Genomic DNA, 17,620 nt, shown 5'->3' on the forward strand with positions numbered 1-17,620 from the left:
TGGGACCATTTTTTTTAAACTTTCAGTAGGAGTACTTAATTGTCTCCTATTCATAGATCTTTAAATTTAGATGAATATAAAAGGGTAAGAACAAGATCCCTGTTGGATCAGGTCGAGGTCCATCAAATCTGTTTCTTGCAGTTGTCAACTTGATGCTGCTGGGAAACCCACTAGTGGGGTTTGAAAGCCACCATGCTACTGCCCCCAGCAGCTGGTATTCAGAAGATATACTGCCTTTGAAAATGAAGTTTGGTTTTTTATCTTAACATCTATATCCTACTCTTCCTTCAAAAAGCCCAGAGATGCATGCTTATGTTTATCCTGAGGTAGGGTAGGCTGAAAGATAAGTGACTGGTCCAGAGTCTACCTAGCCATCATGTGTTAAACCTCTCTCCATAAATCTGTATAATTCCCTTTTAAAGGCATCTAGCTAGGAACCATCACCATATAGTGTTGCAGTGAATTCCATAAATTTAATTATGCATTGAAGAAGTACCTTCCCCTATCTGTCCTGAATCTGCTGCCAGTTGAATTTGGTGGCTGACTCTCTCTTGTAATTTGAGAGAGCGAGAAAATCTTCTTTCTTTACTTTTGTCCACACCATGCATGATGTGTTAAGCTCCTATCATGTCCCTCCCACTTAGTTGCCTTATTTCTAAACTGACCAAATGCTTTAGCTTTTCCTCATAAGCAAAGTGCTCCAAAGTCCTGATCACTTTAGTTGCCCTTTATTCCTCTTTTTAAAGTTCTAAAATTCACATGTTCACATGTTGGGTTCAACACACATAGTACGCTTCTTATCCTCAATTTGAAGGCCTGTACCCACCTCTTCTTCCAAAATAAATGCAGGTACAGTAAATAATACAGAAATATTTGCACAGGCACCTGTACACATGTACAATATAATGCCTGATAGGACTGTTTATTTTCCTGATGAGATCTATACATGATATTCCAAGTGCGACCACACTGTAAATTTGTATAAGGATATTAAAAAGCTGGCAGTTTTATTTTCAATCCATTTGGTTCAACAACATTTACATCTCTCTCACCAGGTGAGAAACACAAAGGTCACTTCCCTCTAGATGGTTCCATAACCAGCTGCTCTAAGACATGGTCATCTTAGGGTATCTAGAAATTTGCTCTTTTCCATGACTGAGCCCACATTTACCAGTCAGTGTCAGAATAATTGAAGTCTTTGTTTTATATGCACAAGATATACTCCTTGAAAGCTCTTCTGGAGAAACTGGTTAGCTTATTAAGCACTTCTGGATGTAGAACTTTTGAGTGTTACTTGTACTAAAACCTTTCTCAAAAACAAACAGCATGGTTGCCTTCCGTACTACTGAAGTGCATTTGTATACAACTGTTTTGATGTTTTTATTTGTTTATCTCAGTAACCGCTTCTACAGCCTGCGAGAAATTGGAGACAGACAGGAATGAACTACAAGCAGCTTATGAAGGATTTGTGCAGAAGCTGAACCAGCAGCACCAAAGTGATCTGACTGAGCTGGAAGAGAGGCTAAAACAGTTCTATACTGCAGAATGTGAAAAACTTCAGAGTATCTGTTTTGAAGAAGCTGAAAAATATAAAGCTCAGCTCCAAGAGCAGGTAAGCAAGACTGGAGCTGGGGTGAGTGACTGGGGTAAGTGGGACAAGAAGCAAGTTGAGATCCATTTGAATTCCTTGAACACAATCTCTTTTGCAAATCTCATTTGCTCCAGTGAGGTTTTTGTTTGTTGGTTTGTTACATTTATATCCCATTTTTTCTCCAAGAAGCCCAAACATGGTTATTTTTCCTCACAACAACCCTGTGAGGTAGGTTAGGCTGAGAGATATGTGACTGGCCCAGAGTCACCCAGTGAGTTTCATGGCTGAATGGGGATTTGAACTCGGGTCTCCCCGGTCCTAGTCCAACACTCCAACCACTGCACCACACTGGCTCCCCTTTGTGTAAGTGTAAATACTTATACATCAGAGAATGCTTCCAGTTTTCTGGTTGCTTTGTTTTATACTTCAAAAATGGGAATTGCCTTGCAATGGTTTTGTTCCTTTTTAATGCAGGTGTACTCCCAGCCACGCACTGGGTTTTAATCATATTGAGGTCACTAATTATCTGTAACAATAAGCTTGTTCTAGATCATGTTTCATGTATTTGTGGTTTTGAAATGCCTAATATTTCTAACAATTGGGTGTTCTGTAGAGTTATACAAGGTTTAGCTGTTAGCCAGTGTTTGGGGAAGTATCCAAAAAAGATAATAGTATCTGAATTCCCTGATATCTGTAGCCCTCTTAAGATGTTGGAGTGCAGTGGCGCTCACAGTTGCAGATCGGAAAGTGGGGAGGAAGTCCCACCCCTGCACTGTCACTCAAGCCCTCCAGCAGGCTACTCATGGTTATGACTCCATTTGTCTGAAGTGGGGCGTACTTGCACTTCGGTGAGCAGCAACCTGAATCACCTGGGGTTGCTTCTCACAGATGTGCCAGCCATCATGAGTATGGCACTCCTTCCCCTTCAGACAGTCATAACCATGAGCGGCTGGCTGGAAGAGGTGAGTGACAGTGCAGGAATGGGACTTCTTTCCAAGCTGTAACGATGCGGGTCAGTGTGTACAGTGCAATGCAAATGCATATATTTGTAGATGTGCCAACACAGGCTCCATGGATGAGTGGGAGCTCCATTGTATACATGGAACTTGCTGGCTAGCTTTGCCAACAGTGTTGTGAAGCCCTTGTCTAGCAGGGAGCACTATGAACGTATACAAATGCCTATGGAACTGTCGGTGGTGCAGATTGTTTAACTCTCACTGTAGTAAACTGATTAGCAAACAGTACACCTGAGAACTGTGTGTGTACTGGGGACCATTTTGTTGTAATATTTGAGGGGGCAAAAGAGGCAACATTAATGGTGGGCTGGCAGCTTATATAGGGCTTCTGGTCATTTGATATTTGTGAAATTCTGTTTCTTTACTTCACCCTTGAATTTGAATTATTGTCCTGAGATGCCTTCATGCTAAGTGGGAAAGACTAGCTTATTTTTCCACACATCTCTAGAACTCTAAAAATCTTATCACTCATCAGGTTGACAACTTGAATATTACACATGAAAATTTTAAGTTAGAATTCGAAACCAGTCATGCAGAAAAAATTGATGAACTGAAAAAGGAATATCAATCATCCTTTTCAGGTAAAGTGTGTGGTTTATTTGCTTTGATTGTACTAAATGGTGTGAATTATTGTTTGAGTGTTTCGATGTTGGAAATGTTTCTTTGTCAACATTAAATATATCTAATATGGTTTATCATCATGGCAATGTTTTGAGGTTCAGTCACAGTCATTATTTTGGTAGAAAAATATTTAATATCTCATTGGCAGCTTACTTATAAAACCTAGAGATGTAACACAACGTTTGATAAGTGCACTTTTTGTGTGATGTTGAAAGACTGTAAATATTTTTCAGAGATCAAGAATGTCCATGAACTGGAAAGACAGACCCTTGAAGAATCTTTCTTAAAGAAACAAGAAGAACTAGAGGTTTGGGATGATGTTTTGCTTTTTAATTGCAGTAGGGCAATGGTAAAATGAGCTGTGCGCCACACAGTTTCGAAATCTACATATTTCTAGTGTTTAACTCGCGTGGTTTCATCCTGAAGCTATAACTTAACCTTGGAGCTCAGCTTGGTCTAAGAAACCATGTAGATCTTTAGTTGTTCCTTGGTAACCATGCCAGTGAAAATGCAATGTGAGAATAGGCAATATAACTCTTTTTTTAAATAAAACACAAATTTTTTGCTCACACAATATGGATTGAACAAACAAGGGTAGAGCTTAAGGATTAGTAAAAAAAACAACCCAAAACAAGTCCTTTAAGAAACAGAAAATGTAGGTATTTGCCCAGTTTGCCCTGCTAACTGGGCAAAGAGGCACCTTTTACCGTGGTGATTCTCTTTATTTAGCAGGGGGAGAGTAACTGGCCCTATCCACCCCCAGCACAGTACTTCCAGTGACTGTTGCTGGTGTGTGTCTTATGTTTCTTTTTAGAATGTGAGCCCTTTGGGGACAGGGAGCCATCTTATTTGTTATTTCTTTTTGTAAACCGCCCTGAGCCATTTTTGGAAGGGCGGTATAGAAATCGAATCATTTATTTATTTTATTATTATATAATGAGTACCCAGAATGTTGGGGGCAATATGCTAAATCATTGTAAACCGCTTAGAGAGCTCTGGCTATAGAGCGGTATATAAATGTAAGTGCTATTGCTATTGCTATATAAAATGTTAGAGATAATATATAAAGGTATATCTTTAAATACATAAAATGTGCTAAGCTTAGAATAAAGACAGTGTAAGAAAGTGAAACAGGACATACAGCACTATAGATTTTACATCTAGTAATCTTTCATCAGTCAGGAACAGAAGGCACTTCATATGTAGATGGATACCATAAGGCTTTTGACATAATAGACATACATCTCTTTAAAATAATAGGTTATGTATAAACCTTGTAGTCTTTCTGTAAAAAGAATGTAAAGACATGTATCTTTAAGAAGGGGAGCCTTTGAAGCTATCGAAGAACAGTTACAGCTGTTTGCAAAATCAGCCATTTCTGAGCATTCACAAGAGGTTACAGGATAGATACTACTGTGAATATATTGCATTAAGTTTGACCATCACTAGCCTTTAAAAAGTTTTTTTCTAAATAGGTTTTTTCTGTCTTTAGCAAGACTAATATTTGAACAAGAATTCTTGAACATTGTTGGACTTTTGAGGATTCCTTTTGAATATAACACACAGCTGTAAGTTGCTGAGTAACTTTTATAGGGTTCTCCTTTCATTGTTCTGTTATTGGTGCATTTTAAATAAGGCTTGGATTTATATATAATCAATTATTTTAAAGGGATTTACATCTTCTATATCAAAAGCCTTATGGTGTTCATCTACATGCAAAGTGCCTTCTGTTCCTGATGGATGAAGGATTAGGAAATGTGAAATGTATAGCACTACTGGTCTTATTTAACTTTGCTTATATTGTCTTTTTTAGCTTGGCACACAGTGAGGTCTTCCACATGACCTCACTCCTCCCATCCCGCCCCAGCTTGTTGCTGGAAATGGCAGTGGGCCAGGGGAAGCCGTTAAACCCGGTGGCAATGGCCCAGATGATCTCCAGATGATTTAGCAAACTATAGGTTCACTTAATCTTGGCAAAACGCCGGGTGAAAAACGCGAGCTTGGTGCAGGGGCAGCACGAGGATTGGGCTCAATCCTGGCGCTTCACTCACACAGCCTAGCCCAGGCTGGGCTGCACGTGTGAACAGCCTCTTTCTGTATTTAAAGATATGTTTATATTACCTACATATGTTCATATTACCACACCGATTATATGGTCCAAATAACCCTGTTTTGGCGCATTAATGCTCAGAGCTCTGACCCAATGTTAATACTGTGCATCTCTGTGCATCTCTATAATGTCTCAGCTCCCACTGAGTCTTGCCGTGGAGTCCTATTACCTAAGCAATGTAGAGTTACCATTTCCCATACTAATCCTTTCTGATATGTCCATTCAGCTTGCTTAATGGCTTTTTTCCTAAACTGGATCCATGGTAACTAGTATATCTTATATTGCTTTAAGTCTGTCCCATATTTCTTTAAGCCTGTGACTTGGCTCCAGGATTTTTCTTCAACAGCCTCATAACCATCTCTTCTCTCTTGTCAGCTGCAGCATTTTTTTTTAGAATCAATAGCAAAGTGTGGCTTGAGTTTGAGTGGATATATTGACTAAAAGCGACTCTTGAAGGGCTATTTTTGTTTTTCAGAAAAAAATTGCTGAATTACAGAGTGAAAATGAGTCCTTGAATGAAAAGCTCAAGTTGGAAGAGCAAAAACGAATAGCCAAAGAGAAAGCAAATCATGTAAGTATTGACTTGAACATACACCTAACTGGATAATATCTGCACTAATTAAGAGGCCTTTGATTAACATTGGCACCTTTTTAACCATCTCTTCTGTTGGATTGTTTCATCCTGTCCTTATATATGAGAAATATTTTTGTCATGAAAGATTTGTATGAATTCCAGTGTATTCATGGCATACATGAAATTGGATTCAGCAGTAGCTTATTACATGTGAACTGCATTAACTGAAGAGTTGCCAACCAACCTGTTCTTTCTTGTTGAACTGTATTACTGAGAGAAAATCTAGTTTTGCTCCCCATCCCTACTCTTGAGACATGTTAAGTCTTTACTGTATAGGTTCTGTTTAAGAAACTGTTCCAAATATGAATGGCTAGTTAAAGTTATGACCTGTGGCTTAAGACATCAGTAAATTGATACCTATTTGAGGCATGGCTTTGAGGGGCTTAGTCTATTGGCCTTGGGCTTGTCGTTCACACAATCGATCACACTAGAACTATAGTTATCATTTCTTTTTCTTTCTTTCTATTTTTGAGAGAGAGAGAGAGATAAAGGCGGTGTTGGTTTAATATTAGTTAACTTTCTATCACATCCTTCAAGGAGCTAAAGATGAGAGTAGCAGCGTAGGGAGGCTGGCGGCAGCTCATGTGTGGCTGCCGCTGCAGTCCCCTGGCCTCGCCCCCGTGTCTGACATCAGATGTAGGGGTCCAGCTAGCCACGCCCCCGTGTCTGACGTCAGATGCGGGGCGTGGTCTCCCTCCCAAACGTGGCCTCATGGCCCTGTTTGGAAAGGGGATTGGCCCACGCTGTGTTGGGCAGCGTGGCCCAGAGTGACTCTCCCTGCCTTAAAGGCAGTGAGAGCTGTTCTGCCTGTGCTGCCAATGCAGCGCAGGCCGATCTCTCTCCTAAACGGGGCCACGGGGCCATGTTTGGGAGGGAGATCCATCGGCCCTGTTGGAGTAACCAGGGAGAGTCACTCTGGCCACACTGCAAACGCAGTGCGTGCTGATTTCAGCTCCAAACGGGGCAGCGTGGCCCAGTTTGGGACCGAAATAATGCCCCCCACATCTGACATCAGACGTGGGGTGTGTCTCTGGGCTGCGCTTGTGGCCCCTGATTGGTAGTGGCCCGGGTTCTTTGAACCAGTTTGCCCAATGGTGGCTTTGCCCCTGGGTGAGAGAGGAGAGGGAAACTGACATGATAAAAAGGAAAATATCGTAATACGTTAGGGTTGAAGGTGGGTCCTTGGTCTGGAAAAGATGAAGCCTACTATAGTGTGTGTAAACTTAAGCATTTATTTAACTATTACAAAAATATTTAAACCTAATGTGCAACACAGATTTCTGTGTTTTTCTTTTGTTTTTTGTTCACCAGTGTTTGGCTTTCAATTCTTGATTTTTTTAAAAAATCTGCCTGGATTGGGATGCCCAGATAAGGGAATGTTGTCTGTCTTTAAATCAAATGTGTTTCCTCCATGGTAATACATTCAAGACCTACATGACACAGTCCACTGGCTCAGTCTCTTCAATTTAAGTTGGAAGATATTAGTTAATATTAACTTTCTATCACATCCTTCAAGGAGCTGTGTGTGAGGAAGTATGGTAGATAAATAGAAGTAACTGGGTTTTCAGTTTCCCTTCATCTTAAACTCTTCTGTCAGCTTTTAGTTTTTCTTAGTCCCTTGTTTAATATGTTGTCATTCTTCACGTGAGTGAATGTATTTGGTCTGTCTCTTTGTTCCTTCACTTCCTTTGAGCCAGACATTTAATAGACTTGTTCTTCGTTCTTGTGGGGTAGGTTATGTCTGAACTCCTAAGTTCTTTGTTATGGCCATTTGGTTCTCTAGGATCATCATGATGAAACCTTTATGTGCATACACTCCAGTGTCTGCACAAACCTCCTCATGTCCAAAGACTCCTTCATTCATTTGTGAGGGAGGAGAGTCCAGTATGAGGAAAAGAAGATAGCTGCATGGAGTTACACGCCAGTTGAAGTCAATGGGGATGCAAACTGTTGGACTGGGACATATAACTTTTTATGGGAAACTCTCTCTCCTGACTTGGATTTCATTTCAACTTGTCTGTCACATGAGACCAACTGAAAATCAAAATTGATTTTTCAGCTATTTTATTTACCAATAGTGTTGCTTGTTACTTTAGCATAGCAAATAGTTTGATTTAAATCAGTATTAGTTGCGAACTAAAAACACAGTTTTTCCTGAACCTCAAGTAGGAATATGGAGAATCCAAAATCAGCAACTTTTGTTCAAGAACAGCTGGGATCTCCTTTCTTACTTCATTTTAACTATAAAGCAGTTCAACTGACAGACTTGCTCTTCTTTGTTCCATTGCAATGGACTTTTCTGTGGTTTCAAAGTAGGAACCCCAAAAATGAAATTTTATTGGTTATGTGTGCTTTGCTTTAGGTTGCCCTAGAAGTTACTTTTTAAAGGATTATTAAAACACCGTGATCTGTATAATTTATCATCCCTTAAGCCAGTAAAAGAAGTTTACAAGAGCAGTTTTCAATTGACCAAGGCTGTAAATGCTAACATCTAGAGCATTTGTAAGAGCTTTATATTGAAAAGATTTCTTTTCACTTATTCCTCCATACAACTAGTTCCAAGTGTGAAATTTTGGATATACATTGATTTGTATTTTCTATTCCCAGTGTAAACCCAATCAAAAATTTTACAGACTTCACTTAAAACATGCTTGCTATGCATATTAATGTTGAGGGGGCCTCTCTTAAATAAATCTGGATGCCATTTTTCAGAAAAACCCTCATATTATGTATCTGGAACAAGAACTGGAAAGTCTGAAAGCAGTTTTGGAGATCAAGAATGAGAAGCTACATCAGCAAGATATCAAATTATTGAAGATGGAAAAACTGGTAAGCTTTTCCTTGGAGTTGTGGTTTTCCAAAATCTGGATTTGTATTGCTAATGCTAATAAACAACAAAAAACTGACACTGTAGCAATAACTAGGAAGAGTGAACTATGTTGAAAAGGTACACTAGAACATTTTCAGTGTGGAACTAATGCAGACTAATGGCAAACAATGACCTTGTGACCTTGATCCCACATTTGGAGTCAGACGATTATTTCTCTTTTGGTTTCCTAGCAGGTATGCTGCTTGGAGTCTTTGGAAGTAAATAATACAGATTAGCATTGTGATTGAACTCTTGGGAAATGATGTCTTGGAAGGCTCACAGCAACATGCATGAGGAATGCTGGAAAATGTCGTTGTTTCCAGCATTTTCCCTGTAGAGTTCTACAGGGAAAGCACTGGGAAAAACTACATTTCCCAGTATGCCTTGTGCATGATGCCATGCGTCCTCCAAGATGTCACTGGAGCTTTCCACAGCTCTGATTCCTAGTGTTGTGCAGAGGTAAACTCTGCAAGTTGCTGCTTTCCTGCACGCCCAGGGGAAATGTGCAGAATCCATTGTAAAGCCAAACCTCTTCACAACCCAGCTGACTTTGGCCTGGGTCTGAAACATCATTTGGTAAGTGTGGACTGTTTGGGTGCATAATAAAGTGATGCTTTGTCTTCTTGTGCCCCAAGGTCAGGGGTGTGTGTGTGTGTGTGTGTGTGTGTGTGTGTGTGTGTGTGTGTGTGTGTGTGTGTGGATCTCAACCGAGATAATTCAGAAATGAAGATTCACCTTTCAACCCTAAAAATGCCTTTGTGCTATGTTTGAAAGCAAACAAGCAGTATGCCAGTTTTCAGGAGTGCAAATTGGCTGTATCCTGTCACTTTACCAAAGAGTTCAAGATGGCATACATGGAATCTCTACCTGTTTCATTCTCGCCACAAACCCTGTGAGATAATTTGAGATTAAATGCAGGCTTCCCCAGTCCAAATCTGATACTCTGTTCAGTTACACTATGCTGGCTCTCTGCAGGGGGCTGATGTACAATTCAAATGAGTCAGTTGTGCTATGGAGATCAGATTTGGAGTGAAAAAATGGGAAAAGGTGAGCCCCCACTGTGAAGAACATACTTGCTGCTTCGCAGGTCTGACACGCTGCATAAAATTTTTCTGGGGGCTCTGAAAAGTCAGCTCTTACACAACATAATCCTCTGTTATGCTATTTATGGGGGAAATGGCTGTTATCAGTGTCGAGATTCAAGATGATTCTATCCAATATAGATATTAGTGAACCGGTGGCAAGATGTCAGTTTTGGCCCATAAAGAAAAATCATGCCTGCTTGCATTAGATTTCTGAATGCCATTCAAAAGTCTATAAAATGGTATTGTACACAACTTGAGTTCATCTAAATTTGAGCCCCCACAACCACATATCATTTGCACATTTTATCCAAGGTGGAGAGCAACACAGCCTTAGTGGAGAAATGGAGGAAACTTCAGCAGGAGAATGAAGAATTAAAAGCTCGGATGGACAAACACATGCAGCTATCCAGGTAACTTCATGTAGTTGATGTGTGCAACAGCTGTCAGGCTCTTATGGAATCCGGATTTAGAAAGCAGAGGAATAAGTCAAGTGAAAAGAAATGTTGCAAGCTACGGTGAGCCTATGTGATAAGGTGGGGCTAAACTTACAATGTGGACACAGCTCCTCTGCAAGTTTAATTGACACATGTGAGTGTTATCCAAGGGCTTTCATGCAATTCCCTCTCTTTGTTGAGCAGGGGGAAAGCAAATGGCCCTATCCAACTCCAGCACAGCATCCCTCCAGTAGCTGTTGCTGGTGTCTGTCTTAAGTCACTTTTTTAGATTGTGAGCCCCTTGGGGACAGGGAGCCATTTTATTTTATCCTATCCTGTCCTATCATATCCTATCCTTTATCAAGGTAAACCTTGGTCGAAAAGCAGTATATAAACATTCATCTTTGTATTTCAATGAGGATTGCACAAGGGATCATCTTTGGTAGATTGTTTATCATTACCAAATCTACCACCAGCTCCTGAGCACTGCAGTTTCTTAGTCTGGTCTTTGTTCACGGAGAAATAGCTACCGAACCACCAGCAGAAGAGGGACACATTAGAATGCTGTTGTATTATAACTTCCTAACTTAAACTTACACGGTATGTTTTCTCTGTCTTTTTTCACAGGCAACTTTCCACTGAGCAGGCAGTTTTACAAGAGTCTCTGGAGAAAGAATCAAAAGTAAACAAACGCCTGTCAATGGAAAATGAAGAACTTCTTTGGAAGCTACATAATGGTGACCTGTGCAGCCCCAAAAAACTGTCCCCTAGTACTCCTCCAATGCCTTTTCAGTCACCAAGGAATTCCAGCTCCTTCTCCAGCCCAAATGTGTCACCTAGATGACACCACTCTGAAGAGGGACTCTCCGTACAGGCATTGTATCCATGATCTGTAGAACTAAAAAGATGGATCGAGGGAGCAAAGAGCTATATTAGCTGAGTGTGACTGAAATATAACTGGAAACTACTGTCATGAGAAGTAGCTGTAACATACTCCAAGTATGTAGGCTTGAAACTATGCTCCTCTTTTCTAAAGAAAACAAAAAGACTTCAGTAATAACCTCTCTGAACATTGTTGCACAAAGCACTTAAAAGAGCAAGTTGAGTCTTGTTCATTTTTGCCTTTTTCACCTAACTATAAGGAAAAAAAATGCTCAGGGGCTTATAAGTGAAAGATCACAACCTTTAATACGTTCCTTACCTGTAGACACCTTCTTGAGACTCTGGGTGTGGCATGAATGAATGGTATGTAGCACACCGAGTGTGTCTGATGCTACCGCCTTTGCCGTGTATATTATAAAGAACAAAAGCTGAAAAATATAGTGACATGGACTTCATGAATAAAATATTGTCATTATGCATGTTTTATCAAAGATTTTTCCCTCACGGGGACTGAAGAAAAGCTGCCACTTGTGCTATGTGTTCATCCTTATCTATCTGCTTCAGTTTAGTAAGAGGATGAAAGAAAATGCTATTTCTGTTAGATTTGTCAGTGTCTGCCTATTTCATAGTGGAAATTTATAGAGACTGATAATCTCTTAAACCATAATACATTGTTCAAAAGGTTTTTTAAGCTTCCCTACTTCTACAATACTATATAGGAATTGGATGCCCCCCTCCCACAACTACTCTTCCTCCTTCCCCATCCCTTTTTAAAAATCATGGTAGAAAATCCAGTCGTGGAGCCCCTCTCTCCTGAGTGTGATGGCAGCTGTCAAAAGTGACTAGCGGACCAAGGGGCTGAACTTGAGCCAGGAACACAAAATTTCAAAGCAAAGGAGAAGAAACATTCAAATGCTATTCTCCTACCAGTCCAAGAGGTTGTGTAAACCTGCAAATACTTTTCTTCCCCTTTGCATTGTAAAAAAAACAAAAATTCTTAATTTGAGTTGTCAGTTTGCACTTTAGTCAGTAATTGCTATAGAAGAGATCCATACCCAATTTATATGTAACATTTATCCACACTTTCCAATCCATGGCTAACTCTGCATCTTCAGATTTTTCATTTACCAAAGCTTTCTTTTATCTTCTTGAATCAGAAAAAGATCTACTGTTTTGCAGAAATGACATGTTAAAGATGCGCATATGTAACATTTGATATTGCATTACAAATTGAAAGATGACATGGTGCATGTCTTCTCTTGTTAACAACCTGGTCACAGTTTATTTTTAAGATTTATTGTCTTGTAAGTACAAATGCACTCTTTATTGTTGAATATTGTCTGTTTTCAGATCTAGAGGGCACTGTTGCGTGCTATGGTTTAGTGTGTAGTCGTCATGACCACATCCAAGAATGCACTGGTAATTCCTTTGCTTAACCATAGCTGAAGATCTTGAGAAACATCAGAGATTTCCTTGCCTCTTCATTTAAAACTGGAGAAAGGCATCTAGGAAAATCTTCAGTAAACTTGAAAAACAAAATGTCAAACCAAAAGTTTGGTCTAAGATGCAGAAATGTTGGCTCTAAAAGGAGGTTTTAGTTATGCTCATTTTGTAATTCTAGACATATTATATACTCTAATACGAAGCATTCAAGGATAAAAATATTTTAATTTTACATACTGTATAAAGCGTGCCTCCCCCTGTGGAACATGTTATTTGCCCTTATCCATTTATGGCACTGTACATGCCACCATAGCTAGAGCTGTTGGCACTTCTAAATAAACGGTTGTCCAGAGTTTGATTTATAGAACCATGAAATCCGCTGTAGGCTGAAACTTGGTTTAAGAGTATGTCTTGGAGCAATTTTTTTCTTTGGCAAGGTCAAATTTGATCATATGTACTTGCGTGTTAAAAATTAAAATAAATTTTTTTAATTAGTTTATGACTCTTGCCTGGTTAAGTGTGAAAGAAGGAAAAACCTACCTTGGAGCAGTAGTAGTGTAAATGCTAAAGTGTTCTGTCACCTTTTTACCCCTGTGAGAAAGATTTCTCGAAGTCTTGTGCCATTTATACGTTTTACAGGTTCTAAGACTGAGTTTACACTGTTACACAGTGGGCAACTTCCACTCTAAATTAGTCATGATTAACTTAAGTCCCATTAATTTCAGTGGGAATCAATCATAACTTAGTCTGGAGGTTGCACAGGAAAAAACAGGTTGCTTACCTGTAACTTAAGATCTCTGTGGGGATCCACCCTCGGCACTGAGACATTCAACATCATTGACGCTGACACCATACACTTCATCGGCTCTGGCTTGTGAACTGCCTTTGACATCGTCAACGCCCTCTACCTCCTTGCAGATGTCAATGCTGGCGCCCACTACGAATCCACATTGTCTGTGTCCGGTTTGTTTGGCACCACGTCCACCCATAGTTATTTCTCAAACATCTACACCGGAGCCCATCAATGTCAGTGGAGAGGAACTTGGGCGTCCTGAAGCCGTCGAAGAAGCAGTCTTCGGAGATGAGAGTTGAAGGGAGAACGATGCATCAGGTTGAGTCGAAGGAGAGGATATTTTTGCCAGGGACGCGGTTGACACTTTCGGTGCTGAGTCCAATGCAGAGTTTGACTCAGCCGGCACCAAAGTTGCTGCAGTCAAAGCCTGCAAGGAAGCGTATATTTCCCTTTTTGTGGGGCTTCCCCAACAAAGAATGGTGGCATTTGTGCTTATATAGAATTTTTTTTACGCTTGGGAAGCATTTATTAGACTATATATTGGCTTTTTAAAAAAGGAATTGTTCTATATCAGAAAAAAGTGTATTGGCCAAGCAATAGGTATGATAATACACCTTCATAGAGTGGCACTTTGCTATTTTGGTGGTTATTTTGTCATTGGAAGTTGCATTGCAACCCTAAACATGTCAGTTGACATGCTTTCTTGTAGTGCTGTTAACCTCATGATTTGAGATACTGCAGCTTCTGATTTGTCAGTGAAACAAGTCTTTTAATCGGGTTATAAACTAACCAAGCCTCTTTAGTGGATAAAACTCTTAGTTTAAGAGGACTTAACTGTTTTGTTTCCCTTTTACAAAGGCTAGAGTAGAGAGTTTTAAGAATCAAAATTCTACTCCTGTGTAACATTCTGCAAAAGACTTGCATGACTATGCCCATGAGAATGCAGCCTGTTAACACCATAAAATGGGTTGTTTCCCCATTATCCCATATCTTTAAAGAGCCAGCATGGTGTAGTGGTTAGAGTGCTGGACTAGGACTGGAGAGACCCAAGTTCAAATCCCCATTCAGCCATACTTGCTGGGTGACTCTGGGCCAGTCACTTCTCTCTCAGCCTAACCTACTTCACAGGGTTGTTGTGAGGAGAAACTTATGTAGTACACCGCTCTGGGCTCCTTGGAGGAAGAGTGGGATATAAATGTAAAAATTAAATTAAATTAAATTTAAAAGGAGGCTATTATTTAAATAAGATCTATAAATGTCGCACACTTAATAGTTGCAAAATACTTTATTTGTTCAGTCTTTTAAAAAGCATAATCATTTGTGATGCTACAGCAAGAGTCAACTACAAAAGATGACATATTGAAACTCACACATGCTGTGAGTTTAATGCTAATTACTAATGCTACTGAGAAAAGGAAAATAATATTTTTACAGAGGAATACAATTTAAATTCCATACCAATGTACTACATATCATTGTGTGGGTGACTATTACAAGTGATATTCTCTTTCCTGTGTGTGTTAGCACAATAAGACATTAAGGAACAAGACTTTAAAATATGTTGTATTTTTCTCTTATCTCATTTTATCTTCTAAGAACCTATTGACTTAAGTAGTACTGTCACAGATACATCATCAGGGCTTTAAATGTGTAATCCCCCCCCCCATTGCCCGCCGCGACCACCAGAAGTGACTCTTAAACATTGTGTAACATTTATATAGTGTGTTTGGTGTGATTAAAATGTGCTGGACATTTTTGGCAGTCTTCATTTTAAAAAACAACCCTGTCGGTCAGTATTTTTCCCATTAGGATAATAGAAATTGAGGCTGAGAAGGACAGTTGTGTGCATAGGACTCCCTAGTGATTTAGAAATAAGGAAAATAATTATTATATATATTATAATAATTATATATACAATATATATATAATATAATAATTATAATATATAAAATATTATTGCCTCCCCAGGGCATGACCAGAAACAGGGATTTCCCTGTTCACAGGTTAGTTTCATAGCCACTGTGCTACACTAGTTGTCAATATGTCTCTCTTATAACCGTATGCTTATTTCTACAGCTCTGTGATAAGAATGGAATGTACTGAGTGGGAACAAATCATATTTCCAGTTCAAAGTTAAGTCAGCCATAAATAATTCTCCAAAACCTTCCCTGTCCACTCTCTATCCAAAGACCTCAGTATGTCAGATCAGTTCAATTTGGGTAGCTACTGTGGTCTGTCCTCGAAGGTTCTGAGCTATACAAATGTAGTTTCCAGCATCGATGGTTTCAAAATCTTCAATAGTAATAACGCTCTCAGAGATTCTTGTGGTATGACCAATTCCTCTGTCGATCAGCCTCCAAGAATCTTGCATAATCACAGGCCTTTCATACTGTTTGAAAAAATGCCCATAGGAAAAATAGTAATAGTATATTATTCTGCAAGCCATACTTAATCTAACTAACAATATTTTATTGGTTAGCATAAGACATATGTAGGAGTTTAATCTGTATGGCAGAGCAATTAAGAGGCGGTGGCTGCTGATTTCGGCAACAGAATCCCAGATGTTCTCATACAGTGAAAGATGTGTTGGCTTCTGAAGTTGCCCTTTTTTAAAAAATTCAAGTTGAGCTTAACATTTGGAGAGAATATGTGACACACAAATTTGAGACTGAATCTGGTCCCCCTCTGCAGTCATGCCAGATCATAGTTTCAATATATGCATCACTTAATGTGGAATTGTTGTATTACTCATGCGTCTGGATACCATGCATGTTTAGTTGGAAGTCCCACTGAATCCAGCATTCTTACTCCTAAGTAAGTATTTACAGAACTGCAGTCTTAATTAGAGCCCCCTACGGTGCAACATTGCCAGAATGCCCTCTAGTTGCACATCTTCTCAAAGATGAAGGCTTTAGATACTTGGTTTATAAAGTGAGCTCAAAACACACTGGTGCAAATCATGACTGAGAATCTAAGGCTTTGGATCTTCTTATTTTGCCTTTCAAAATATTATTTGACTCCATAAATTAGGGAGTCATAAATAAAAGTCTGGTACAGAGTCATGCCATCAGTTTTGTATGAGTAAGTCAAATTGACTTCAGTAGAATTGTATGCAGGAGTAACTCGCTTCCGGATTACAGCTTTGGATGTTCTGAATAAATATTTTCATAACTGTGTCAACACAGCATTGCAACACTTATGCAGTGCAACTATGCAAAACATTTCATTTTGCCAATCAATTGCTTTTTTAATTTTTCAGTAGGACAAAACTTATAGAAAACTGGTTCCCCCATGTCCCAAGAGCACCAAGAGGCTTCAGAACAGCAGCTTTATCTGGTCTGTTATCTGTTTCTCAGTCCTAAGCCTGATCAAGTATGTGTATTATACACCTGCTAATTCCACAAAGCTGTTATTGCATTAATGAATACACCCATTAAACCATTTGGTTATGCACATTAGTTGACATTTGGCCTCAAAACTAATCCCTCAATGGGCAGAGAGAAAAGAAGAGTAGTTGGAAGAGTGCTTACTAAGTTGCTTCCCAGTACTGACAGCAATAATTTTACTTGGTGTCTTTCCATAGACAGTTGCATCAAATATTCTCCCTGCCCAGCAATCCCTTTGAAGAAATTAGATATATACGAATGGCACCATACAAAACAAATATAGGCAACTGAATTGCTATGGGAAAGATTAAGCACTCTGGGGGTGGTCTTCTGCTATTCCTGATTCAAAATAAAGCAGATATTCTGCTCTGCTAGTTAGACCTCACCAGAATTTGATAAAGCTACTGGCTAACATTGGGTGCACCAGCTGTGCATCCAAGAGTGGATGCAAGCTTACTAGTTCCATGCCACTTACCAGTCTGTGCACACTCCTAATGATGGGGAAGGTTCTGTGTGAGCGACACTGCAGCACCCTAGCCCCATCATTCCCGATTTTGCACACCCCTCTAAGAAAGGGGCTGCTATTTGTGTATCGATACAAATTGCAAATTTTCAGTGTGGTATAGCAAGAGAAAATGACTTTTAAAAGGTAAGAACATAGGAAGCTGCTTTACATGGAGTTGGCCCATTGGTCCATCAAGCTCACTAGTGTTCTCTGTGTTGACTGGCAGAGGCTCTCCAAGGTTTCAGGCAAGA

At 39.6% G+C, this 17,620-nt stretch overlaps 2 protein-coding genes across 12 annotated transcripts in view; one reads left to right on the forward strand and one right to left on the reverse strand.

Moving 5' to 3' along the window:
- The window catches only part of MTUS1 (microtubule associated scaffold protein 1), a 148,303-nt gene extending 135,123 nt beyond the window's left edge, over window positions 1-13,180 (forward strand). For all 9 annotated transcript variants that reach the window (XM_053257715.1, XM_053257714.1, XM_053257712.1 and 6 more), the window contains 7 exons: window positions 1,398-1,612; window positions 3,083-3,188; window positions 3,462-3,535; window positions 5,814-5,909; window positions 8,685-8,801; window positions 10,239-10,336; window positions 10,988-13,180. In XM_053257715.1, coding sequence (XP_053113690.1) covers window positions 1,398-1,612; window positions 3,083-3,188; window positions 3,462-3,535; window positions 5,814-5,909; window positions 8,685-8,801; window positions 10,239-10,336; window positions 10,988-11,204 — 923 coding nt within the window. In that variant the 3' untranslated portion in view covers window positions 11,205-13,180. The remainder of the gene's footprint in view (window positions 1-1,397; window positions 1,613-3,082; window positions 3,189-3,461; window positions 3,536-5,813; window positions 5,910-8,684; window positions 8,802-10,238; window positions 10,337-10,987) is intronic.
- A 1,568-nt stretch (window positions 13,181-14,748) lies between these two features.
- The window catches only part of PDGFRL (platelet derived growth factor receptor like), a 39,416-nt gene continuing 36,544 nt past the window's right edge, over window positions 14,749-17,620 (reverse strand). For all 3 annotated transcript variants that reach the window (XM_053257726.1, XM_053257729.1, XM_053257727.1), the window contains exon 6: window positions 14,749-15,867. In XM_053257726.1, coding sequence (XP_053113701.1) covers window positions 15,679-15,867 — 189 coding nt within the window. In that variant the 3' untranslated portion in view covers window positions 14,749-15,678. The remainder of the gene's footprint in view (window positions 15,868-17,620) is intronic.

Source organism: Hemicordylus capensis, chromosome 5 (assembly GCF_027244095.1).
Source record: "Hemicordylus capensis ecotype Gifberg chromosome 5, rHemCap1.1.pri, whole genome shotgun sequence".
Lineage (NCBI taxonomy): Eukaryota > Metazoa > Chordata > Lepidosauria > Squamata > Cordylidae > Hemicordylus > Hemicordylus capensis.